This window comes from Mus caroli, unplaced genomic scaffold (assembly GCF_978045245.1).
Source record: "Mus caroli unplaced genomic scaffold, Mus_caroli_1 scaffold_1, whole genome shotgun sequence".
Classification (NCBI taxonomy): domain Eukaryota; kingdom Metazoa; phylum Chordata; class Mammalia; order Rodentia; family Muridae; genus Mus; species Mus caroli.
The window spans coordinates 160,597,030-160,624,042 of NW_028227256.1; the positions used below are offsets into that span (position 1 = coordinate 160,597,030).

The 27,013-nt window shown below is 39.9% G+C and overlaps 1 protein-coding gene across 2 annotated transcripts; it reads right to left on the bottom strand.

Annotated features, from left to right (window-relative positions):
- Window positions 1-898: 898 nt before the first annotated feature.
- Window positions 899-24,788, bottom strand: LOC110299846 (putative dimethylaniline monooxygenase [N-oxide-forming] 6). 2 transcript variants are annotated; one of them, XM_085842531.1, is made up of 9 exons: window positions 24,350-24,517; window positions 24,036-24,266; window positions 16,942-17,130; window positions 11,035-11,197; window positions 9,325-9,467; window positions 7,701-7,900; window positions 5,356-5,711; window positions 3,272-3,344; window positions 899-2,206 (listed from the first exon to the last, which is right to left on the bottom strand). In XM_085842531.1, exons 2-9 carry the CDS (start codon window positions 24,165-24,167, stop codon window positions 1,864-1,866), a joined length of 1,599 nt encoding a protein of 532 aa, XP_085698657.1. In that variant the 5' UTR covers window positions 24,168-24,266; window positions 24,350-24,517; the 3' UTR covers window positions 899-1,863. The 2 variants fall into 2 exon arrangements, with proteins under 2 accessions (XP_085698657.1, XP_021025406.1); XM_021169747.2 differs by lacking the exon at window positions 24,350-24,517 and adding an exon at window positions 24,539-24,788 and having other exon boundaries at window positions 901-2,206.
- Window positions 24,789-27,013: the final 2,225 nt, after the last annotated feature.

Sequence of the window (27,013 nt, forward strand, 5' to 3'; positions counted from 1 at the left end):
ACTGTGGAGCTACTCCTTGTTTGAAACATCTTGAGTCTTTGAATAAACTGTGTCTCTCCTACGCTTAAACTGGGATAGACTGTTATGGATTTTTCTTCTCAAATCCAATTTTTCTTCTGTGTTTGATATCTCCAATTTGATAGTCTGTGATATTCATTTTGCTTTTATTATAGGATGAAAGACTCCAGGACTCCCAAAGGGAGACACTCACTTAAGCCTCGGGACAGCCGCGCACCCAAGAAGACACTGAGACTAAACTTAAGATGTAGAGAGTAAGATTTAATAAAGCAACAACAAGAGAGCACATAAAAAGCACATAGACCAGAGGCCCTGGGGTCGGAACTCATACACCCAGTATGGTGCAGAGGAGATTCGACAACCGGCCCAAACTTTTCACAAGCTTTTATAGGAAGGAGGCAAGGGGGGAGCAGGGCAGGGAAAATACAGGTTTTACGTCACTAAGAGATTCAGCCAAGGGTTTTTTTCAAAGTGCTTTTCGCAACGCGTCCCACACTTTGGCTATGTACTTGATTCATTGGAACTGAGGTTTTTACTCACACCCTTATCTCAAAAATGTCCCTGGCGCAGTTCTTAGTTGGGAGGGGTTGGACTGGGTTCGTTCCAGGAAACCCTTATCTCAGAAATGTCCCCGGAACAGTTTTCATTTGAGAGGGGGGTCTGACTCTGGTGTGAGAGTTCAGAATGTACTCTGGGGTGAGAAGTTCAGGAGGGTTCCGGGAACAATCTCCAGATGGGAGGGGTAGGAGGGCTCTGAGTTGGAGAGTTCAGTGATTTTCCTCTTTCAAGGTAAAATTAGTATAGATGCTTACATACTTACTATTTTCCCCAAGTGGATATTGAAATTATGGAGTCTAACTTATAATTTTTAATGGAGTTTTCGCATTTGGCATTGCACCTAAGATATCTTACTTTAGCTCAAATGGTTTTCTCATTTTTAGTTTAGTTTTGTTTATTAGTAAGGTGGAGGGTATTAGCCACGAGGCTAACATTCTCTTGCTGAAATGTCTTACTTGATATGCTGTTCATTTTATACACTGTTGAATTTTATTTTGCATTTGTTAATAACGCTTGTATGTGTACATGTGTATGAGGGATATTTATCGAGATTTAATTTTTTTTTGAGATTTTGAGTTTCAGAGTGATGTCAGTCTCATAAAACTAATCAGAGAGTAATATGTCTTTTGCCATTTCTGATCTTTTTCATAATTTGTATCTTTGATTTTTCAAATTATTGATGGAATTCATCAGTGAGGTCATCTTGGTTTTGAAGTTCACAGTTGGAATGTTTTCCTATTTTCTCTTGTCCTGGGATTAAATACAGGGTCCTGTGTATACCAGGCAGGCATTCTGCCACTGAGCCACACACATAAGCTACAGGAGCTACACATACAATGTTGTATTGGTACAACTCTATTTCGTTATATTCATTTACTATCAAATACTTCATTTAATATTGTGCAAAACACCTTGGTTGCTATACTACAACACATAAGCAAACACTCCCCTTACAAAGCTCATTAAATTTTGTCTAGCCTGAAAGTCTATGTTTATGCCTTTGCAACTTCCCTTTCATTCCACTCCCTGCAATTCCCCTCATCTCAAACATCCCAAACTTTATTTCAACATGTGAAAAGCCTATTAAAAAGTATTCTCATCAGAAACAGACAGGCTGGGTATTTTCCATTTTATTTATCCTTTGAGTCAAATGATTCAGGTTGTATTTCACATCTGCTGGAAGGAGAGGAGGGCCCTTGGTGATTATGTGTGCCTACTTGTGTTTGTGTATTATACTCTAGTGATTTCACTTTTAGGCTGGACTCTGGCACCCAGCAGACTTTGTTATTAATAAAAGGTGAGCAAAACAGTCAGAAAGAACACTGGGAAGAAAAGCATTCGTAGCAAGTCATAAAGGTGACGTGGTCTTTGTGCTTCGCCGACAGCCCTTGTCCTGGTTGGCTTCACTGTCCGCTTCCATTGAGTTAGAATGGCATTTCTAGCTCCGTCCCACTTTCCTGGTCCCATCAATCGAAACTGATATGGACTACAAGGGCCAAAGAACACTTCCAGGGCCAGCTGGGGGTCAGTCAAGAAGAGCCAGGGTATGTTAGGCTTGGCTCCTATAAAGGAGCTCAGCTCATCCATGTATGTGATATAATCTGTCTGCAGAGTGTGGCTCTGGCCAAACCTGAGGACAGAAAAGCAAAATGATTGTCATAGTTGCAAACAGAACATTTACGCTATATTTGCTATCTCTTGCACACTGCACCCAGTCTGCCAATGTTAGATTGTTAGGATTATTTGAATAATTTTCAATGCTGGAGAGTGCAGTGAGACAAATCATATCATCCTTTCAGACGGAGTGTGTCCTCGTGTGACTTAAAGAACAGAATGTCGCTGGTGATCGAGCCTTTCTTTCCCCTCCTTTTTGTTTGTATTTACTTCTAAAGGAATTATTAGCACCAAGAGTGTTCACATCTAAGAGCTGCACTCTGACTTGGATTCTGAGGTTAAATGGGGACTGTGGTTCCCCCCCCCCTTTTTTTTTCTCATCTAGACCTTTGTGCTGATATCTACCCTGGGGCAGAGACTGAATATTATGTTGGAGGCTGGGAAGAAGAAATGAACTTCCTACACAACCATTCACTTATCCAACAGTGATTTGGTGGCTGATTATACTTTCAACTGATTTTGATAGGTAATTTAAAAGGAATTTTTTAATGAACTAATTAACCTGAAAAACTACATTCAAATCTAGCCATATAAAGGCCTTTCTATTTGCTATACTTGAAAACATGTATTAAACTTGGAGGTGAATCCTCTTTTTTCCAGAGTATACTAAGGTAGTTGAACTGAATATAAGTTTTAACTCTTGTTTATCAGTAGCAGATTTAGATTCTGCTGCTGAATTTCCAGCCAGCTAGTTTCTTCCAGAACTATTGACCTATGGTTTCAATACTGTGCTTTGTGATACAGGATGGCTTCAGCACCCAGGGGTTCTACTTAGAGGAAGCTTCTGGCTTCCAATTCTATTAGCAGACCTCATTTTCACCACATGCTCCCTGGAGGGCACAATCACTCTCTCGCAAGTTGACAGGGGAAGAAAGTGTTTTCCCACCTAACGTGGATCAGGTATAACCAGAATTAAAAAATAACGAACTGCTACTGCTGGCAACATGAAAGAACTTATTGATGTTTTTGATGCATAAAGAAAAATTTAGAATTTATTGGATTAGCAAGTGTAATTGATTACCACTTGAGTTTCTTGCCCATTTTCTCATCAATGTCATCCATCATTTCATTTGTAGTTGGCAGGACGCATGTGTCTGGAAAACGTGTGTGGAGAGAAACACCAAAAAAAACCAAACCAAACCAAAACAAAACAAAACAAAACAAAAAAAAACAACGGAATTAGTCTCTTATAAACCACACAGAATGGAATTCATCATTTATGAAATGAATGCCTAAAAAGGTCTTTGAGTGGCTACCTCAATTTAGCTATGTGAAGTTAAAAAAAGTGATCTTATTTAATAAAACGTTTTGCCTTAAGAAAAACTCTCTTTGGTGTCATTTGACAAATGCCAATTAACAAATACAGAGACCCAAGAGATAAGTGCACGCGTGGGGATAGAAAAGCTAGTCTGTGTGTAAGACTCACAGCAGAGATGTTTGTAGCCTTAAGTCACCCAACCCTCATAGTGTTTATGTAACATCACGAAGAGCCTGGTTCTCAGCATACCTCTGCTGTACCTCATGCCATGGAATGGGGTAATCATGTTCATACTTCTTGTCTATATCCTCCTATTAAGATATCCCTCAAGTAATAATCTGGAACAATAGTTGGTACTAAACTCCACAGCAAGTGATGTAGATAATGAGAGGAGGCAGGCCAGGAATTCCAGTGTCAGCGTTCAGCTGGGTGTTTAATAAGGAATGGGAGAAAAGCTGTGGCTTGTTTGGCAAACATCGTCACTTGGGACCGGCTGTAATTTACTTATCTCTGTAACAATGGAAGAAAGCTACTAAGATATTTGAGGTGCATGAACACCGCCCAGCCACTGTGAACTTCTGACTCTGTGTGTTGGCATCCTATAGCTAGTATTTGTTGAGTGCTTTACTAGCAGGAGAGGGACCAGATTTTTTTTTTTTGTCTGCTTGATTTAAAGTTGTAACCTAAGGGGTAAGCCAGATCTCCACATGTAGCAGATATTCTATGAATGTTTGTCAGATGAATAAGTGGTGCCCTTTGTTTCATGTTACTATTGCAGGTTTATGAACTGTACGCAACAATCTCATAAAATTTCCACCTCTGGATACACAGTCACACTTTTAAGAATAAAAGACAATGGAAGCTTTTTATAGGTGAGCATCCTTATTCAAGATTTGATGATGGAACACTGAAATTCTTCATGGCATCTTTGAAACAGAAGTGTTTACATTTAATATATATCTATATCTATCTATCTATCTATCTATCTATCTATCTATCTATCTATCAGAAGTTTAAACTCATACTATGATTTACATTTTTCCTCATTTCTATAGTTTCCCCAATTATAGATTTTTGTCAGCAGTATGTTAGGAGAGTTATATGTATGTTGTTTAATTTTTAAAAGACATTGAATAAGAAGATACTCTTCATAATCATGATGATCAATAGTATTGGAACAATTAAATCAGTATATTTAAGTCACTGCCTCTCTTCATGGAATCTATACGTTCCCCACATAAAGTTCTTGTAGCCCCTTGAAACCATGTGGTCTACAGTAGAGAAAGGGAAGGGAAGAAGTCTTTGAACAGTGTGAGAGGCTCATGACATTGGCACAGAGGTAACACTAGGCCTCTAGCATGCCCGTCACCCCCAGCCCCAGTGCCCCGGAAGTATTTGTACCTTATCCTTGCAGCTACCCAGCTGTTTCCTTTATCTCACACAAAACCTTGCACCCCCCTCCCAAACTCATTGTCAGAAGGTCAAGTTCTTGGATTCGGCTTCTGAAGCCCCTTCAGGCATTTGTCTCTCTCTTCATTTTTTGCCACTCCCTGCCTTTTATTTAATTATTTTTTTTAAAAATGTTTCTGGTTCTTCATCCATTTAGAGTGATTCCTCATATTAGGTTAGGGCTTTATTTATGTTGTTTTAGATGGAATAAATTTCAGGCCAATTCCCCTAGTCACAACACCCTGAAACGTCTGCTGTAATGTCCTCTACTCATTCCACTCCCATCTATGAGGTCAAATTGCATGTCTGTCTTGGTCCCAATGGATCCTCAGTACAGTAATCAGCTTAGAGCAGGCAATTATTGCCTTAGTGAATGAAATATAAAGTGACCCACATACTTGTAAACACTTTAGCAGCCCAGCGTGCCTGGAGGTCAGCTGTAGGAATGGCAGCACCCAGGGACTGGACCAGGCCAATCACTGCCATGGTTGGTTTCTCTAGTTGAGGAGGGAAGATGCCTTTGTACAAAGTGACCTCATTATTTCTGCTTTTGATGATGGAGTCATCCAGGAAGGGGTAGGCATAACCATAGCCTGTGGCAAAGATGACACAGTCAATGGCCTCAAACATGGTCCCGTCCTCAAACACAGCGGAGGTCTCTGTGAACTTGGTCACGATGGGCTTGATGGACACCATGCCACACAGGATGCGGGCTGGGAGCTCATCATTGAACACGGGCTCTTTCCTGAGAGGGCTGTGTAGATGTGAAAGGCAAACACCATAAGCATGATAGTCATTTCCATGAAATTCCCTCAACATCTCATCCATTGCATCTAGATTTGATCAGTTAAGCACCAACACGAGGGCCCCTACAGGTACTTCTCAGGTAGAAATTCCTTTCTAGTTTGTAAATATTTCTAAGAAACGATGTCTGAAATTTTCTTGTTGCCCTTTAAAACTTAAAATTAGATTGTGTGTATTTATGGTCTTCGGAGACTCACCAAATAGATGAGAATATAAACCAATTCCAGATAGAATAAACTAGTAAATAATACAGATTCTAAAGTTAGACTTCACAGGTTTATTCCCAGCTATAACTCTTACGAACTGGCGTTCCTCTACATTTCTTTTTCTAGGTGAATAAATGGGATAATGACAGAATTGTCCTCACAGAGATACTATCACTTGATGACTGACTACTAAACAATAGCCAACACCTTCAAGAACATTGCATGTTAACTACTATTATAGCTCAGAGGCCTTGTATGGCAAAATCAGATTGGTGATGATCCTACCAATCTTACTACCATGCTTGGTCATCTTATATCAAGTTCTTTGTGTTCACAAGGAAAGAAATCACCATTGATACTGTACTTTGCAATAATTCTGGCAGTAAAAATTATCATGAAATGTACTTCATGTTGACTTAAGTTTCCTTTATAGATTTTGGAATTTTCTCTAAGTAACTCACATACATAAAACCTTCGTTTTTTTTTAAATTTTTGTTTGTATTGGTGTTTATTTTTGTATTTCTACACTGTCATTTCCCTCTGTAACTCTGTCCCCTTTCCCTTTGCCTTATAAGGTAGCTAACAAGTAGATCACAGCATACCTGTTTTCTCTCTTTCTTTTCTTCTCAACCCAGGGAGGAACAAAAAGGTGTCAGCTGCAATTTAGGGCCCTGGAACCCTTTCAAGGAGGGAGTTTAGTTCTGAGAAGGAGTGGTTTTCCAAAACATTTTTTTTTTCCTAAGTGATAAAACCCCTGTGCAATTTGTAGTTACTCTTGTAAGATAAAACCATTTTTGATCAGATCAAATTTTGGAACTTTATGTTAAACAAAACTCTAAGTATATTAAACAACATTACTGTTTCTCGAGAGTCAGAGCAGTTTTTAAGTGTGGGTAGGATAAGTACCTTGGAAGGAGACTCTAACTCTTTAAACCTGGCATTTGGTATTCTGATTTACAATTCCTCTTCACTTTCCCCTAGAAGGGAAAATCTGACTGTGAAACATTTCTTATCCACCAAATATTCAACTGTACTGATTTTTTTTTATCTACAATGCTTCCCTAATTAGGGTGTATTGAGCACTATCTGCAAAAGAAGTAAATAATTGGATCGTATTAATTTTACAGGTCACATCAGTTTTAGTGAACAGCATTGCTTTCCACATTCCCTGCCTCCTGACAGTCTTTCGAAGCATGCAGGACATGGGAGGGAGCGCTCACTCTTATTCTAAGTCTCCTACTTGACCGACAGTACTTTGGTAGATAGTCCTTAAAGGCACATTAGGTGATCTGAGACCAAGATGAACACATTTCTAAGTCTCTATAATTTACAAAGTAAGTCATAAAAGTACATTTATCTTTCTAAATATTACTATCTTCAGAAGGGGATGTTGTTATTAGTGTCCTCACTTAGTTATAAATATGATATATTTAAAAGAGAATCCAGTTCCAGTTTGTTTAGTTCTTTAAGTTCTGGGCGGTTGCAGCTTAATGGATTCTGTTTATCAGGATGATCTGTTTACCTAATCCACCCCTACTTTACATACCCACATACATTTCTCCACTAATCTCTAGCCTGCACATGATCTGTGGTTTGGACTCTGTCACCTGAGAAATTCTTAATTTAATCCCATTAGACTCAATGAGATAACTAAAGGAGGAACCGGGCAGAAGTAAACAACCCAAACCAGTGTGCTCCTAGATTGGATGGAAAATATGTATTATTTATCATACCCATTTAAAGGCATCAGGCCGTAGTTCTCATGCTTAAACCATGTGTTCATCTTCTTGACATAAAACCAGTCAGAGACAAAAGAAGGAAGGATATTCCGGAGGAAGGATGCGAATCGGGTAACATATACCATATCCCAAGGATACCCATCATCCCAAACTCGACTCATGATCCAGGAACCGCTTCTGGTGCTGATGATGACCTGGTAGAGAGAGGCAATACAGATCTCAGTATTCTTCTGTGACAAATGAGTAAACATGACACAGTTTTCTAGAGGCATATCTATATGTTCCCTTCAGTATCCATTTAGGAACACTTTCTAAGAAATGAGTCTAGATGAACATGCCACATTTGCATCTAAGCGGAGGCAAGAGTCCTTTCTCGTGACTCCAAAAGACTGATTTAGAACTGTTCAAAGACCTATAAGCACAACACTTGGTATAAGAAGACTCTATAGCCAGCTGTGGTTATTTTAATTTTTATGTGCTCATAGAGTAAGATGGCCAGTTAGGTAGAGACTAGTTAACTCTGTTAGCTCTAGCAGCAATGGATGGTAGAAGAGGTTGGGCTGAATTGGGGAAATGGAGGCAAATAGGTAGCTGGTATTAAATTGAAGGGATGCTACAGACTTAATGCTGGTCTCTGTCCCTCCTCCCCTTTTCTAGTCTTCCCTGCACATGTGCACAGGACGTCTGTTCATCCCAAGACACGAAAGCCATCTCAACCTGCCAGGTCAATTGTTGGTATAGTTAGTATCTTTCTGATAATGTAGAGCTATTCATACACACACACACACACACACACACACACACACATGCACACATATATCCCAACAACCAAAACTTTATGTGTATTTAGGAGTTAGCTCACTTAGTATCTGCTTGCTTAAAAACATGCTGAGCTACCTCAGGATCTACTAGTTTTAGCAACTACTAGTCCTATGGAAATTTTCCTTGACTCAGCTCAGGTTAAGTCAGAACTCAGTGCTTGGAGGTGTTGCTGCAACACCTAATTCCACGGGAAGACTCAGCACTTCTTTGTAGATGGCTTCTGCACCTGATGCCTCACCCCCACCCACTGATGTTCATTAAGGTCACGATCTAGTCTAACCCATATCTGTAATTTTAGCTTAACAGAGATCTGACACACAATAGTGCCAGGCATTTGCTGAGTCCTTGCTTTTGAATGAGTGAGTGAATGGATGATGGCAAAAGCCAGATCATGTGGTGCTCCAGAGCTGTAGTGGTAAGTAAATCTTTTACTAGTATGTAGGTGGAGTCTTTCACATGGTAGGTGGGAAGAAATGTTGTTAAACAATTAAAGATGGAGGCTGACTGAGAACTGAAATGATTTGAAAGTTATTAGACTATACAGTTAGAATAAAAATTAAATGTTCATGTACTCACTTCTATACTCACTCAGACATTTGCCTTCATTTTATCAGAGCAAACTTCTTCATAGCAAGGAAGATGCTGTCTTCCCTCTCTGGGTGAATGGTTCACTCAAATTCTCATGATTGAAAGGTCTCATGAAATAGGCAATTGCCTGGAAACCCAAGCCTCCAGTGCTGACCTAATGGCATACTTCTATCCTAGTTTTACCTCTTAAACCCCATATGTCACATACCTGTGTAGCCAGACGACTGAGCTCAACAGCAATGTCGGATGCTGAGTTTCCCAGGCCAATCACAAGGACTTTCTTCCCCTGGAAGGCTCCTGGGCCCTTGTAATCCCGGCTGTGTAGGCACTTGCCTCGAAAGTGCTCTAGACCTAAGTTAATTTTCAAAAATTTGAAGACTCAGTTTTTCACACATTAAAAAAATATTCCCATAATTGAAATGCACTTATCTACTTAGTGAGTGTTGCCAATAAAACCCCCAAATAATTATTTCTGAGGATCTTAAAATTTTTAAAATGTTATGATTTCCATTTTAATAATACATAATAACAACAACAATAAAAACAATAATTTATTAAATACTACCTAATGGCTATTGCATTTGCTTAATGCTTAGTCTGTTTAGCAATTTACTCAGAATGACAAATTGCTATATGTGTTCACCTTGTAAGAAAAGTGCTTGCCTTGCAAGCATGGGGACCTACATTGATCCCAAGAATCCATGTTTTTAAAAAAAAAGAAAAAAGAAATTTGGACAAAGAACTTAATGGCAATAAGGAGTTTGGTCTGGCCATACAGAGCCATAAAACATGCTGCCTATTAATATATTAACCTAGTCTTCATGAACTACTATTACTTTGGCAAAAAAGGAAGGAAGGAAGAAAGGAGGGAGGGAGGCAGGGAGGAATGGAAGAATAATGGAGCAAAGAAAGGAAAAAATGGGAGAGAGGGCAGGAAGATTTTGTGTGTATTTATTTTCTTTTATCTTTGTCATATTCTTGGATGGCAACTGTTATGGTTAGGTTAGGTTTGTTTCTTCTCTCTTTCTCCTCCTCCTCCTCCTCCTTTTTTTGTGAACTGAATTTGAGCTAGGATCATATGGGAAGAGCAAGTTTCAGTTGAAAAAAATGCCTTCCCCAGATTGGACTGTAGGCAAACTCATGGAACATTTTCTTGATTAATGATTGATGTGCAAGGGCCCAGCCCACAGGGGGCAGTGACACCTCAAGGCAAGTGGTTCTGGACTGCATAGAAAAAACAAGCTGAGTGAGCTATGAGGAGCAAGCCAATAAACAGTATTCCTCCATGACCTCTGTTTTAGTTCTTGCCTCCAGGTTCCTTCCTCGAGTTTCTGCCTTCATTTCACTCCACAGAGGACTATAAACTGCATACTGAAGTAAACCATTTACTTCTTGAGGTGGTTTTGGTCAATGTTGTATCATAGCAATAGAAAATTGAACTAAGTCATCAACTGAATGTGCTGCTGCTGCTGTTACAACCAAAATCACAAGCACTACAACAATTACTACTCACACACACACTCACACTCATGCACACAATACACATTCATGTACATACATTCTTTCATGTACTCACACACAACACTGAGATTCTTAAAATTTACTTGTAAATTGTAAATGAAAATGAAATAAGAATCATACTTTATTTGTCTGGCAGAATCCCACATTTTTGGATATGAGTGTTCAGAGACCCCATGTGTGTTAGGACATATATTTGCATGACCCAGTGACATAAGAACTGTGTAAAGTCTTTGAACTTCAGGAATTAGGGAATAAGTTATTGTATTTTTCATATGATCATATATAAACATATTTTCTTTTGGCTTTTCTGGTAATTCAAACATAATTATTGTGCAAAGATATGCTTCAACACTAGATATTTGCCCATAAATCCTCCAATTATGTATCTCAAGCTTACCGGGAAAAGAGTCAGTTGGCATGTTGGGGTACACGTGATGTCCTGAACAGATCATCACAGCATCAAAGAGCGCAGATTCTTGCTTGCCTTCCTTTTCAGTAACAACGACCCACTGGCCAGTGGTCAAGAAGCTAGAACATTTCTTTATACTAGAAACCAGGGTCTGAAAGAAAACGAGAAAAAAAGAATTCCTTCTATTTGTGGAATTCTTCCTTTCTGTCTTGCAGTATTTTCCTATGGAGGAAATAATGATATAAGATGACCCAGTCATTGAAAAATATATAAAAAGGCACCAATATGAGGGTCAGAGCATATTCTTAGTGAATCTTCAAATCTTGCACAGAAAACTACTTCTGAGGGTTTACTTAGTGTTGAACATCTGGTGATGTGGAATAAATAATGCTCGGGCATTTTTATGAGTATAGCAAACTTATGTCATTTGCTTACAGCTGCTTGACAGTGACCCCACTTTCTCCTCCGCTGACCTCATCTTCTACCCACTCAGTAAATACAGCTGTGTCTCAACGTTTGACCCTAGGTCTCTTCTGTTCTCTGTTCAGATTCTCTTCAGAAACACGAGCAGCTTCCACAGCACATATGCCTATACATATTTTGAGCCTGTTCCTCCTCTGCTATCTAGTCTAGCTTTCCAACTGCAAAACCATAGTGCTGCCTCTATTGAAGCATATTAATAACTGACCTACCTCCATTTTCTCCCTACCTATATTTGATTTTCCCAGCTCTTAGAATAATGAAACTAATCACCCTGTTACCTAAGCTTCATGTCTGCATAATAATTGATCTCAGAGTCACAGTATTGCTTTTATTCATTCCATGACCTCAAATGCTGCATTGCTTCAAAGTCTTATAAAACCATGAAGACTGCTTCAAGAGTTTATACCCACTTGCTACTTGGAATGCTTCATTCTGCTTATAGGAGTACTCTTCTGACAGGACTGCATTGATTCTGTGTTTCTGCCTCAAAGTTATTTCTGATACATCACAGTCTCATTTGGTGATTGAGCATAGGGCTCACATGTGCTAGGTACACACTCTACCACTGAGGACGCCCATATAATTTCTTATATCTAAGCCTATGATCAAAAGTTTGAGTAATTATGCCCTTGTTTGTTTTTAACCTTCTGCTGTTTCTACAGACTCCCCTGGGACAGCGACTGCTAATTTTTTTCTGGTGTCCTTCTATTTCTTTCTTGATGGTGTAAGAAGCATGAAGCTGTCTTTTATGACTGTCATTTAGCACCATCAGACCAGCTCCATTTGCACATACCTCAGTCATTATTTATATGGCTGTAAATAATCCTCAATTTTTAAAGCTACAGAATATGGATCTCCGTGGTTCACCCTAGTCATAACAGGCATACTTCCTTCTCTGTCAGCTCTGTCAAGTGATCTCCAGGTAAGCAGAGCGGCTTTCTTTTAGTTGTCTTCATGCCATCCCCTTACCTAAAACATTTTTCAAATACATTTTCCTCTCCTTCTTTCCCAACATATTGACTTGCCCTACAACTTTCATAGTATTATTTTTTTATGATATAAAAAAATTAAAACATGATTGACAGTTTTAAAAAGTCTTCCTTTTTATTTACATTCTGTGTGACTGTTATGTTTGTTACTCTCTGAATATGAATTTTGATCTTCATTTAAATTATAGGCTTCTTGAAGATATTAAGATTATTTTTTTCCTCTGTAAAAAGATTTATTTTACAGCTAGTTCTCTTCCACTCTCCCTCCCTCTCTCCATCCCTCTAGTCTTCTGCCTTGCCCTGTGTATGGTTGGGGTATGTGTGGGTGTCTGTGGAGCTCAGAGGCACTGGAATGAGGGTGGTTTTAAGCTGATTGATGCAGCGGTGGAAATAGAACTGAGGTCTTCTATAAGAGTACTGGGCTATCCCTCCAGACCCTTCCTAGTTCCCTCTCTCTTTCCTTCCCTCCCTCCCTCCCTCCCTCCCTCCCTCCCTCCTTCTCTTCCTTCCCTTCCTCCCCTTCCTTCCTCCCCTTCCTTCCTTCCTTCCTTCCTTCCTTCCTTCCTTCCTTCCTTCCTTCCTTCCTTCCTTCCTCTTTCCCTCCTTCCCTCCCTCTCCCCTTCTTTCCTTCCTTTCCATATACAATAGCATGATATAAGCACGTATCAGGAGCTTGATTAATGTTGGTAAGTATCACCATAAATCAAAGCCAGTCTATGGCATTTGTAGTTCCACGAATGAATGAATGACTGACTGAATAAATGGACTGAGTAGATAAATGTAATAATGAAAGAACATCTGGAGAAACTCTGTTGTGAGTCCTCTCCAGCTTCAGGAAGCTGTTTCTGTGCTTCCCAATAAACCTTGCTCATTTTCCCATTAAAAAGTTTCAAAAATGTTAGCTGGAAAATGTAATTTTAACTATATATCTGGAACTACTCGAAGGAAAATAATTATGCAAATACAGCCTTAAGTCATAATTTTATTGAATGTTTCCTTCATTATATGCCTGTGTGAACCTTTTATTTAATACTAACTAAGACAGGGTTATCAAATATAGAACATTACTGCCAGTTACAGAAATAATGACTGTACTTCCTAAAACTTCTTTTTTTTTTTTTAGGTAATTTCCTCAATTACATTTCCAATGCTATCCAAAAAGTCCCCAATACACTCCCCCCCCAGTCCCCCACCCACCCACCCCCCACCCCTTGGCCCTGGCATTCCCCTGTACTGGGGCATATAAAGTTGGCAAGTCCAATGGGCCTCTCTTTCCAGTGATGGCCTACTAGGCCATCTTTTGATACAAATGCAGCTAGAGACAAGAGCTCTGGGGTACTGGTTAGTTCATAATAATGATCCACCTATGGGGTTGCAGTTCCCTTTAGCTCCTTGGGTACTTTCTCTAGCTCCTCCATTGGGGGCCCTGTGATCCATCCAATAGCTGACTGTGAGCATCCACTTCTGTGTTTGCTAGGCCCCGGCATTGTCTCACAAGAGACAGCTATATCTGGGTCCTTTCAGCAAAATCTTGCTAGTGTATGCAATGGTGTCAGCGTTTGGAAGCTGATTATGGGATGGATCCCTGGATATGGCAGTCTTTAGATGGTCCAACCTTTCTTCACAGCTCCAAACTTTATCTCTGTAACTCTTTCCATGGGTGTTTTGTTCCCAATTCCAAGAAGGGGCACAGTGTCCACACTTTGGTCTTTGTTCTTCTTGAGTTTCATGCGTTTAACAAATTGTATCTTATATCTTGGGTATCCTAAGTTTTTGGGCTAATATCCACTTATCAGTGAGTACATATTGTGTGAGTTCCTTTGTGAATATGTTACCTCACTCAGAATGATGCCCTCCAGATCCATCCATTTGCCTAGGAATTTCATAAATTCATTCCTTTTAATAGCTGAGTAGTACTCCATTGTGTAAATGTACCACATTTTCTGTATCCATTCCTCTGTTGAGGGGCATTTGGGTTCTTTCCAGCTTCTGGCTATTATAAATAAGGCTGCTATGAACATAGTGGAGCATGTGTCCTTCTTACCGGTTGGAACATCTTCAGGATATATGCCCAGGAGAGGTATTGCTGGATCCTCTGGTAGTATTATGTCCAATTTTCTGAGGAACCGCCAAACTGATTTCCAGAGTGGTTGTACCAGCTTGCAATCCCACCAACAATGAAGGAGTGTTCCTCTTTCTCCACATCCTCGCCAGCATCTGCTGTCACCTGAATTTTTGATCTTAGCCATTCTGACTGGTGTGAGGTGGAATTTCAGGGTTGTTTTGATTTGCATTTCCCTGATGATTAAGGATGTTGAACATTTTTTCAGGTGCTTCTCTGCCATTCGGTATTCCTCAGGTGAGAATTCTTTGTTCAGTTCTGAGCCCCATTTTTTAACGGGGTTATTTGATTTTCTGGAGTCCACCTTCTTGAGTTCCTTATATATATTGGATATTAGTCCCCTATCTGACTTAGGATAGGTAAAGATCCTTTCCCAATCTGTTGGTGGTCTTTTTGTCTTATTGACGGTGTCTTTTGCCTTGCAGAAGCTTTGCAACTTTATGAGGTCCCATTTATCGATTCTCGATCTTACAGCACAAGCCTTTGCTGTTCTATTCAGGAATTTTTCCCCTGTACCCATATCTTCGAGGCTTTTCCCTACTTTCTCCTCTATAAGTTTCAGTGTCTCTGGTTTTATGTGGAGTTCCTTAATCCACTTAGATTTGACCTTGGTACAAGGAGATAGGAATGGATCAATTCGCATTCTTCTACATGATAACTGCCAGTTGTGCCAGCACCATTTGTTGAAAATGCTGTCTTTTTTCCACTGGATGGTTTTTGCTCCCTTGTCAAAGATCAAGTGACCATAGGTATGTGGGTTGATCTCAGGGTCTTCAATTCTGTTCCATTGGTCTACTTGTCTGTCGTTATACCAGTACCATGCAGTTTTTATCACAATTGCTCTGTAGTACAGCTTTAGGTCAGGCATGGTGATTCCTCCAGAGGTTCTTTTCTCCTTGAGAAGAGTTTTTGCTATCCTAGGTTTTTTGTTGTTGCAGATGAATTTGCAGATTGCCCTTTCCAATTCGTTGAAGAATTGAGTTGGAATTTTGATGGGGATTGCATTGAATCTGTAGATTGCTTTTGGTAAAATAGCCATTTTTACAATGTTGATCCTGCCAATCCATGAGCATGGGAGGTTTTTCCATCTTCTGAGATCTTCATAAAACTTCTAAGACTCATTAAGAAACAATATAATGGCTTAAGTGGGTAAAGGATAGGGGTCATGTAAGATGTTCCTTTTTTTTTTTCATAATGTCATAATTTCTTACTGTAGTGATAATTTTGGTTTCTTTAAAAAAAAAACCCAGTTATGTTATGTGCATATGTTTTTGTTTTAATCCCAGGTATGGGATGGGAGATGGCGCTGCTTCTGATGGTCTACAGCTGCTGACTGCGATTGTCTTGTGCTCTAGGAGGGGTGTGATTTTTTTTTGCCAGCTGGAGATAGTTTACAAGGACAGATGGTGTATGAATGTGAGATCCCTGAGAGAGCCTGGGGAGGCTGCTATTTCCCTGGCTGCTCCCTTTGCTGCCCCTGGTTGCTGTTGTTGCAGTCTGTCAAGAGGTCATGAGCAAAGAGAGGGGGAGAATAAATTGGATATCCTGACCAAGAAGATTGGACTTGCCCCAAGGAACTCAATGCTCCTAATCATCAGGAAGTTGACTAAAAAGATCTACTTCCCCTTTCCCCTCTAACCTTTGTCTCACCTACCTAGTGTTGTAGGGCGGGAGGGATTGGGCTGCATAAGGGATGTAGAGCTATAAGAACCCAATACAGTAGACCAAAACGTATGCCAAGATCTAACAAATGTTACCTTTACTTGGACAATGTCTAACTCATAGATATTGAACTCACAGGAGTCTAAATATAGACTAGAGAACTTTGGATTATTTTCCAAGCTTGAGACAAGGAGGGTGGGAATTTGTCTGTGATAGGTTATCTGTCTCCAGCATCTTCTAAAGCAGTGGTTCTCAGCCCCCTTTGGGGGAATCACAGATCAGATATCCTGCAAGTCAGATATTTACATTATGATTCATACCAGTTGCAAAATTACAGTTATGAAGTAGCAACACACATACTTTTATGACTGGGGATCACCACATCATGAAGAACTATATTAAAGGTCACAGCATTAGGAAGGTTGAGAACCAATGGAGCTAAGAACCTTAGGATCTAATGTGTTTCAGACATTCCAGAGAATTGCAGGGGGTGGTGCTGTGAGTGCATAAATGCTTTATAGCCAACAGAACTACTGACTGGTGAGGCTCAAAACAGGTGGTACACCCATGCTTGGTGTTCTATCCTTCCATCTTCTCTGACACTCATATAATACTAGTGGTTCTGGGTGCAGGTCTTACCTCAAACTGTATGTATCTCAGAAGACCCTTCTTCTGAGCGAATGACGTGATGTATTCCTGGAGTTTGCTGTGGTGCATGTAGTTCGGGAAATCATCAGGATAGGGGAAGTCTGGAAAACACATCATTTCTTTGGAAGAGTTGGTGAAGACCGACTGGTAAATGCTGGCCCTTCCTTCCTCTGCGCGGCTCTAGGAATAATAACAAAACTGTGAAAACACGCCGAGAGAGGTGCTCTTTTCTGAGAATATTCAAATCTTGGTTGATCAAAACTCTTTTAGTATTAAAAATTAAGGGTTCTTATTTATTACTTTTCTTCAATGGCATCTCATTGGTATACTAACCGTAATACTAGCATTCCTCATGCCAACTAGTAGATAGCCAACACAAAAAACTCGATTTTTTTTTGGTAGATGAATCAATCCGTCTGTCTGTCTGTTTATCTACCTTTCCTGTCTTTTGCCTTTATTATGGTTTCTAATTTTGTGTTTTTATGCATTTTGTTTGTGTTTATGTGTTTGCTTCTTCTTTTTTTTAACCTGATATTTTTTTTTTTGCCAGTGTTCTTTTAAAAGAGGAAGAAAGAACAAAGGAACAAAAGAAAGAAAGAAAGCAAGGAAGGAAGGAAGAAAGAAAGAGGTTGCAAAGGATTTGAGAGGAGTTGGGGGGAAGGAAACCATAATCAGAATGTACTGCCTGATTTTTTTTCAATAAAAAATGTATGAAGAGCATAGTCTTTTTTTTCAGATATAGAATAGGAAGCCCTTTACATAGGACTGCATAGAACTGATCCATTTCTACAGTAACCATCCTCACCCAGTAACCTAGCGTTAGCTCTTCTGTAGTCTCTCAGCATTCTCCAATCTTGTGTTGTCACTGGTTTGGCTATCATGCTCACCTTAAAAAGCCAGCAAGGATTTGAAAGTCCAAGCAGTGTTGTGGCTTTTCTCTCACCTGGCTCCTACATGGATGTCAGCACTCTTTCCACTGGGGACAAAGCCCACACTCTTATCCAAAGTAGTTTATCCACTTTGATACAATCAGGATCACCAGAACCTCCCACCCCCAAACTGGAGAATCCAGTTCATTTCTAAAATCATGGATTCCTGCCTTGGGTGCATGGTCTAAGAATTTGCATTTCTAAGAATTTGCACAGTGATATAGTGTGGCTGGTTTCAGTTTGGGAAACTCTGCTCTGCTGTAAATGAACTATGTGCTTGAGGGTCCTTTAACTCATCAACTGTGGGATTCACTCTACACACACACTACACAAACACACATCACACATACAAGCACTACACACACATACACAAATATACCACACACATATCACATCCACACATCCACACATCATACACACACACATATAATACCACACACACACACCACACACACAAACACATATCACACACACAAGCAACATACACACACACATACAAACATACCACACACATATCACACACACACACATACCACACATCACACACACACATTCACCATACACACTTCCACACACACCACACACATATACCACACACATACCACATACATACAGCACACACACCACTCACTCCCCCAACCACAACCCCACACACAGGAAAACCGCAGGACTTAGAACATGTATCACTCCTTGGCATTCAATTTTAAAGCCATGGTGTAACTGAAAAGTGGTTTCTTGGTGAGAAACAGTCGGAAGCTAAATTGAAAATAAACATTTCCTCTCTTGTGTGGACAGGATAAAAGTGTGCACAGGATGCTGCCTTGAAAACAGATTTCAAAGCTGGCAGCCTGTACGTTCCCAAGGCCTGAGGAAAGGAATTCTTATGTAACAGAGGAGAGGGACACAGTGTCATGTTGCTGGATTTAAGATACCCACCCCTCTCTCTCTCACCCTGGCTAGCCTCTGGAAGACAAAGATGGAAAGATCTAGAAAGAATCTTGAGTTCTGTATCTCTGGGAGGGACATTCAGCCTGAGGCCTCAGTGTCTCCTTTCAAGTTGAGAACGTTTCTTTTCTTTACCCATGGTTGCCACAGTTCTCATAAGTTTAGAGGTTTGAAATTTTTAAAATCTTTTAAAATACTTGCTTGTAAATATTTGTGGAGGTCAGAGAAAGGGTGAAGGTTCCTGTCTGACAGGCTCTGGGGTCCAAGCCCCTGCTGTTCACCCAGAGTGCTGCCAACTGTGAGGCGAGGAGGGAAGGAGATTTCTCAGCTGCCTATTGAGGGGAGGAAGGACTTAGTTGTGGACCAGGGCCTGCTTAAAAATATAAGACTCTGCTCTGGAAAAAGAGGTGATATGGCCTGGGATTATTTTCAGATTGAATAAGTCCATGTGTTCTCCAGCGCCCACCTCTTGATTCTCGCTTAACTCAAACATGAAAACATGGAGTTGTCTTCAGACTCTGTTCTTCAAATAGGGGGAAATATTTAGCAACAGACAGCTGCTTCTAAAAGCTTGCCTTTTCATTATTTCAATATGGGAGGTGGTTTGAAGCCGTCAGGAGGGAATTAGGACCCAACCCAGCCTCAGCATGAGGGATCATTTCCTAGAAGTAGCGTCCAAGGGCTGTGGGTGCGTTATCAACACATTGCTGTTCTCTCTGGAGCTTCAACTTCTCCCCTCTTTTGCTTTAGATCATAAATGTCTTAAGGACAAGGCCAGAGGCACATTCCAGAATGTTCTCTGTGTTTCTGTTAGTCTGCCTTTATTGCCTCTCGTATTTCATCTTTGCTTATCTTTGAATGTCTGTTGGTGTAAATCAATTCTTCAACTCCAGTTCCTAAGTTGCTCCCTAAACTTGCTTTCTTTTTCTTCCTCTCACCAACTGTCACCCTTGAATCCACAACTTCTATTGTCCTTATTGCCCTCAGTATACAGTTGCTTACATCAGAGTTATTTTATTTCTGTGGCCACTGGTAGGTTTCTCATGTTTCAGAGAATGGCCTCATACTATTGTGCATGTTCTAACAGGGCCCCAGACCTTAGTAGGTCCCAAGACCTCAGCGAAACTGACTCCATGATGGAAGAATCTTTCAGATTGTAAAACTTAGCAAGTAGACAGCACCATCTGTCAAAACTAAAACAAAGACCAAATCCACTGAAATTCATATAGATCTGGAAATGTCTCAAAATGTCCTAACCTTGTATTTTGGCTTCTGTAGTTCTGCTTCTGTCTAATTGTTTTTTTTTTTTTTTTTTTTTTTTTTTGTTGTTGTTGTTGTTGTTAACTGAAGTGTGTCAACCCAAAACATGGTTTTTATGCTTAAAAGCTCATCCTGAGAAAGGCTCAGGGCTACACTGGCATCTCAAACTCCCAGTGTAGTTGAAGACTGGCTGGCTGACATTCTATTGCCTTAAACCCATGTCTGAGCAGTCTTCTCTGGTGAATACCCCACCAACAGTATGGGCAGTGCTAATGGCTTAATGGGTTACTTTTCTAAAGAGGCATGAACTGGAAAGGGGATGCAGGGGTGCTGGAGGAGGGAAATGGGAAGTAGATATGATCATATTTTGTTGTATACAAGTATGGAAGTCTTAAAAATAAAGAAAAACTAACACTGGTTTCCTAGTGTATTTATTAGTTGGCACTATGCCTAACACCGTACTCTATACACGCAGGAAGTATCTGTCGAGCAGATGAGTGAGTGAAAAAATAAGATTAGATTATTCTAACATTTTTTGTTTTCTTTTTTTTTTTCAGACAAGAATGATGCTAATCTACTGCTTGTTTGTTGAGAAAAATTGTATTGCTGTGTATGACCATGTTACCAAACATGGGCTATAATTTGTGCCCTCAAAAGTCAAGTTCAGACACTTGATCTCAAAAAGTCAACTGAAACAGTCAAATTCATAGTAAAAGGCAGAAAAAGGAGATTTAGTCAACGTGGGCATTGGGAAGAAGGACAATGAGAGCCAGTGACCTCCTCTAGTCCATCTTACAAGTCCTGAAGTGAGATTAAAGTTTAAATAAAGGACCAGGGATTTGCAAATCTAAACAGTCGAGGATAAAGTGGGGCTGCCCACCAATGATCCATCATTGTTTAGGTCTCAGTTTCATCATATAAGGGGACTATCACGTGTTAGAAGCAGTCGGTACTATTAATTCTCTTTTCAGAGAGACAAAAATCTTCCAGTATTTTCCTTCTCAAAGCATGAGATTTCTGGGAGAAACTTCCATTTTGGATTTCTATTGTCTATAGTCCAATAGACTGAGGATACAAGTCTCTCTATAGAACATCTTCATATTCACCAGGCCAGATGTAGCTGTACCACCCTGAATGCACCAAAGTTCAAGGGTCAAGCCTGATTAGTACTTAGATTAGAGAAATTTCTTATCGTCAAATTAACCAAATCGTTTGAGGACGTGATGTCCTGCATGAGTGTGTGAAACTTGAAACTCACTCACATTTAGTCTGCTAGTCTTTAAATCCCATTTGGTTTCCATTTCTTAGAAAATGCACACAGTGAAAAGTTCAGAGTGATCAGGTTTCTGTCTTCCGCCACACCTTCTGCCCAGCAGGGACTCACAAGATGAAATCTCATATAACACAATTTTCCAAAATTCCTGTCTGAGCATACATCATGCAAAATCAACTTTTCTTAGAAAAGATAGAAGGATTGGGGATGAGTGGGGGAAGCTAAAGTTTCACGTATTTGAATGTGTTTACCACCCCCTCCCCACTTGGGGTGTTCTGGATAGAATTTTGCTTATATACATAACCTGAGGGAAAAGAGACATTCTTTCTCATGGATAACCAGAGTCTGTCACGTTTTGCTCCTGACATAAACTTCCTGAGGAGGCAATAATGGCTAATGCACAGATTCTTTCTTGGATGAAGAAGGCCCAGTACCTCCTGTGGACCTTTTGTGGATTTCTGATTGTTCTTATGATTCTGGCATTGGCTCACTGCCAGGGCGCCTACATAATACTGGGCACCATTCACAGACCATGAAGCAGTCAGTACTCTGGAATTGCATTACATAAAGATCTACATCCTTTGAGGACATCCTGCAGGGTTTTCTCCTGACTTATGAAGGTTTCAATAGCTTTTATCCACTGAATTGACATGGATCAAAGGCTATCTTATTAAAAACTTTTAGTCTGAGATACTTAGGGCTGCATAGTTTATAAATATCTACAGTATTGAGTTATGACCCATAGTCTCCTAGTGAGGTATGGGGTAGCTACGTATAATTAAACAAGATAAAAATTTCTTCAGGATAGAACAAAAGTGGGGGGGGGTAGCCATAGGACAATTTGGCTTATGTTTTTGATTTCACTGTTACTAGACTTCAGGTCACAGTTTGTGTTCCAAGAAGCCAGGTTTGTTTATTCATCCTCAATAAGTCATTTAGGATAGCCAAATTAACAGCAAAAACCATAAAAGGAGAATTTATTTAATGTGACCATTGGGAAAATGAACAAAGAGATCCAGTCTCCCTTCCACTCCAGTTCATCTCCAGGGTCCTAAAATGAGAATGATGTTTAAATAGAGGCCCAATGATACACACATTTAAGGAGTCCAGATCAAGGCATGGTCCCACCCATCACTGACACATCATCTCTGTAAGTCTTTATGTAAATCTCTTTCTTCTAGAGAAGAGATTTCTCCCTGAATGGCCCAGGAATTTCTTCTCTCAACTTGAGATCCTGCAGAAATCTCAGTTTCTTGAGGTTCACTGTTTTAATAGTCTGATAGATAAAGTGTCTTTTACACTATACTCAGTTCCTCCAGACTGGTTTTATCATGGTTAGACTACTCTCATCATTGCCTCATGAAAGGTTTTGCTACCAAATGAGTTCTTGCTTATTTGATATCAAGGGATTGTGGACTTAAGTTATGACACCCTTCATCAGTAGACTAGAAGCCACTAGAATGTAATGATTATATCATCCTACTTGCTAGCAAAAACCAGACACATTCAATGTTCATGTAGCATTCAACTCTTATTGATGAGATTGTAGACAGTTATATTATGATTTAATTTAAGCTGGTAACACTTGTCTGGGGAAATATAAAGAAAATGGAATTCTTTAAAAACTATTTTTCTAGAGTTGAAGATAAAAATCTATGACTACATATTTCATTTAACAGGACCAAAAACTACAGAAAAATCTCGTGAGATAAATACAGAGCTATCTTAAATTAGTACTAAATTCCCTATCAGGGAAATTTTTTTCAGGTGGGCAAAAACTGAGACCAAGATAGAGGATGATGGTTAGAGTGTCACAGATACATTTACGTGGAATCATATTGACCGGAAAATTCAAGACAGGAAAGCTGGAACTGGCTTTGGAAACTTAAATGTTATATTTATAACAAACATTTCATGACTATAGTGTTTCTTAAAACTTGATAGCAAAGATTATAATTTTTCTCTTCAGATTTAGAATTGACAATCTAAAAACCACACATTGTTATTAGATGATTTATAATAACTTATAACTGCCTAGAGAGACAAAGTCAGTCATTAAATTATTCCCTTTTGCATTGCAAGGCACATTAGAGGCAACCTAATTTCCAATCTCTCTATTTGACAGATGAGTTCTTGAGCTCAAGTGTGGTAGTCAGTTAGCTGCCTGAGATCTATCTGCTTAGAAAATCTGAGTTGGAAACCGAACTCAGAATTCAATTCTAGTTCAGGTATTTTAAAATGTTTTTGTTGGTATTTAAGAGGAATAAAGGACAGAGTCTCTGCAAGCATCTTTGCAAGAAGGTGTCTGCGTATTATTTTTAGCTAATTACTAACATTAGCTCTCCATCAGCTTGGAGAATAGGACTCTACCAGATAGGTCATGACATTGTTGATGGGTTAGAGACTAGGACCACATCACAAACTTATTGGCTTTCTTTGAGGACATCCATTAAGGTTCACTAAGTTCAGCCCTGTTGGTATGAAGTAGTATTGAGTGAACCAATATTATGTGTTAGTAATATTAATAAAATGATAGTGTGATAGGAGAAATAAGACTTACCTTTCCATACCTGGGGCTTTTGCAATATGGCTTTTAGGTGCGAAAGAGAACCGATCTGGTGTGATTTGCAACAGAAACCGTCTTTCTACCTCTCGTGTCCTAGAGATGTACCACTTACCGAGAAATTCCATAGCCCTCCAACATCGTTGCTCCTTTCAAAGCAGATGGGGTCCAGCCCTTCCTCCAGACAGCACCGTATTGCGGCCAAGCCACTTACTCCAGCTCCCACGATGGCCACTTTCTTGCCCATGATAGTTGGTATGAAAAAAGTCTTCAAAAGAATGTCCTTTGACGCTTAGGGTTTTTCAGTTGAAATTATTAACCGAGTTTTATGCGTCAGGATCCTCACCTAAACACAAGAAGACACAGGTACACATTAACAGTTTGTGTTTATTATGTACAATTCTGGCATAATAAGACACTAAACTTGACCTTTTCTGATTACTTCATTTTCTAAGAAATGACCAAGTTGGGGACCACCACTTCAGGCAGCATCCTGAAGATCACCGGACCGATGCTCAAAAATTCAAAAGCCCCTCCTACGTGGACCCCCTTGCATCAAATCTCTTCTGTGAACACCGAGTGCCTGATGCTCAGGGACGTTACCTCGTAACTACCCACCTTTGTTCCCCTTCCCAGAGAACCAGCAGTTCTCCAAATGTAGAAGAGAATGGCTTTTAATGTCTTTTGATGTAAAAATGGAGAAAGGGGCAGGGCTATTTTTCTTAAAGCAAAAATTCCCTTTCCTTTGTACTTTTCATGGTGTTGAGCTCCACTAAAACCTGGAAGAGAAGGATTGCCTGTGGTGGGAATAAGAGAAGGACAAGAGGGCATGAGGGAACAAGTAAAAGAGGGCTGGAGGAAGGACCTGAATGGGGGCCCCGGCCCTTGGCTCTGAAAAAAAATTCAATAGTGACTGATATGGTCACTGGGTTGTAAAGTGAAACTCTGGGAGATTAAATGACCAATAATTCTTTCCTTTGTTCTTGCTTTGAAATTACAGAAAATGTAAACAAAACCTAAGCACCTGGACTATAAGAAAAGAGTTTGTTGGACCAACAGTGGGTAAGAAAAAAAAAAAAGCTCAAACTTCTCAAGACTTTAGACAGCTAGATTTGGGTTGTTGATCTAATTTTTGTAGTTTGTGAAACTGACCAGTGTAAAGAGCAGACTGTGGATCTAGGAGTCTGCGCTCTGACCCTCCCCTACTTCCCTGCCTCCCCCACCTCCAGCCCCTGCTCCGTTCTCATCTTTAAGATGCAGGAGTGAGTCCAGAGTGGAAGCAATTAGCCTGCCTGCCCTTCGCTTACCCAAGTGCTAACTGTACTACTGTGTTTCACTGTGTTCTCCATCCCTGTTTAATTTGCCACATCTCGACACCCAGCGTGAGTGTTTCTTCATCTCAGAGACCCCCTTCACACTCAATCTCTAATTTCTTCTGCCTGGAACTAGCTAAGCAAATGGCAGGGATTCAGAAAGTACATTTTAATTTAAGTAGCTGTTTAGGAATTTAGGGATTTTTATAGTACTTTGAAATTATTAAGCTCCAGCTTTTATTAGGATGTTAGAGAACTGTAAAATCTCCCAAGCTTCCTCTGGGGAGGTGATTAGGAGTTGAAGTTCACATGGGAAGTGAGACCGCAGAAACTACCTGGTGGGTCTCGGGTTTTTAAATAGATTTTCCATCTCTACTTTTCAAGCTCCAGAGGTGGCTTGCAGTGTGACAGTCAAATAGAGCTGGATTGTGTGAACAATCTGTTCTCTGGCCTGTTGACTGGCTTCTCTGGCCAGTGGATTAGGACATTTTAGGGAGTCCATGGAATTAAAATGTGGAAAGAGCTGGTGTTTGCCAGACAAGCTGATTATTGTAGAATTTGTGAGAGGTTGGGGAGAGTCTCCGGATGGTTTTACATTATGTAATTCTTTCTTATTTTTGTATTTTGATGGGCCTAAGAGAACCATAGCTAGAGGCCTTGATTTATTGTGACTTCATGTCTCTTGGACTGCTCCCACTGCCTAGGCCTCCTCCCTTGATGGGGCTGTGCTTGGCTGCTTCTGTTTTAGCTCAGGCATAGAGGAGAGGCGGGGGAGAGAATCTAGCCTTATCTTTCCTGGAAGTTCCCTTCAGTTAGCAGACACCTAACATCTTACCTTTTAGTGACACCTTCACTTAGGGGAGAGGAGATCCTGGACCAAACAGCCCCATCAGGAAGTGAAAGGCAGAACAGTAGAATCCTCTTTCCTTTCTTCCACCCTGTAGTCTTGGTACCGCCCTACCCCGGCAGATGAACTTTGGCTCAACTCTGAGATTTCTATGGAGCTGCTTTGTCTCTGGCAGTAAATTTCCATTTTTCTGTTCTCAGGATCTATGTATCATTTGGAAGCTCCAATGGCTCCAGGAAATTAATTTTCTTAAATGATAAATTTTATGGTGGTCCTCCTTAGAGATTAGGGCATACACACAATCTTCCCTGCTTCCTCATCTCCCCACTTCTTGGCATGTACCCTTCTACCATGATATTCAGTACTACCTGTCATCAACCACATTCTTCTCATCTCCCCACAAGAGATCAGGCTCCCTCCTGACACAGGCCTCTAAAGTGGCTCTTGGGGGGACTCTCTCATATTCATTTAAGATCTACAAAGTTCACTCTTCATTAGAAAGTTTCTTAGCATTTACTTGTTTCATTCCTAAATTTCCATAGACCAAGTGCTATGTCTCATACTACCTAATGGCTGTATATTTTCAGAAAGTTTTGTTAATTGGCTCATAGGTGTAGTTATGATCCTGGTGGGTAGATTTTCTATTGCTGGTCAGACACCAACGTGTTTGCTCTTTTTAAAATCTTCCTTAGCACCAAGTTGAGAGTTGAATATTCGGTAGAGGCTCAATAGATAAATATTGATTTAACTTGACAGTGCTTTTAAAATGTTTTGTTTAGATTTTTGTAAAGAGGGTTTTTTTTTGTTACTAAATAGATGGGTGCAAGAATTAAGGCTTTTGTTTTTTTGAGGCATTATATATTATAGTATGTATATCAAATATATATTACATCAATTATACACATAAATTAAATATATCAGTGTACATATATC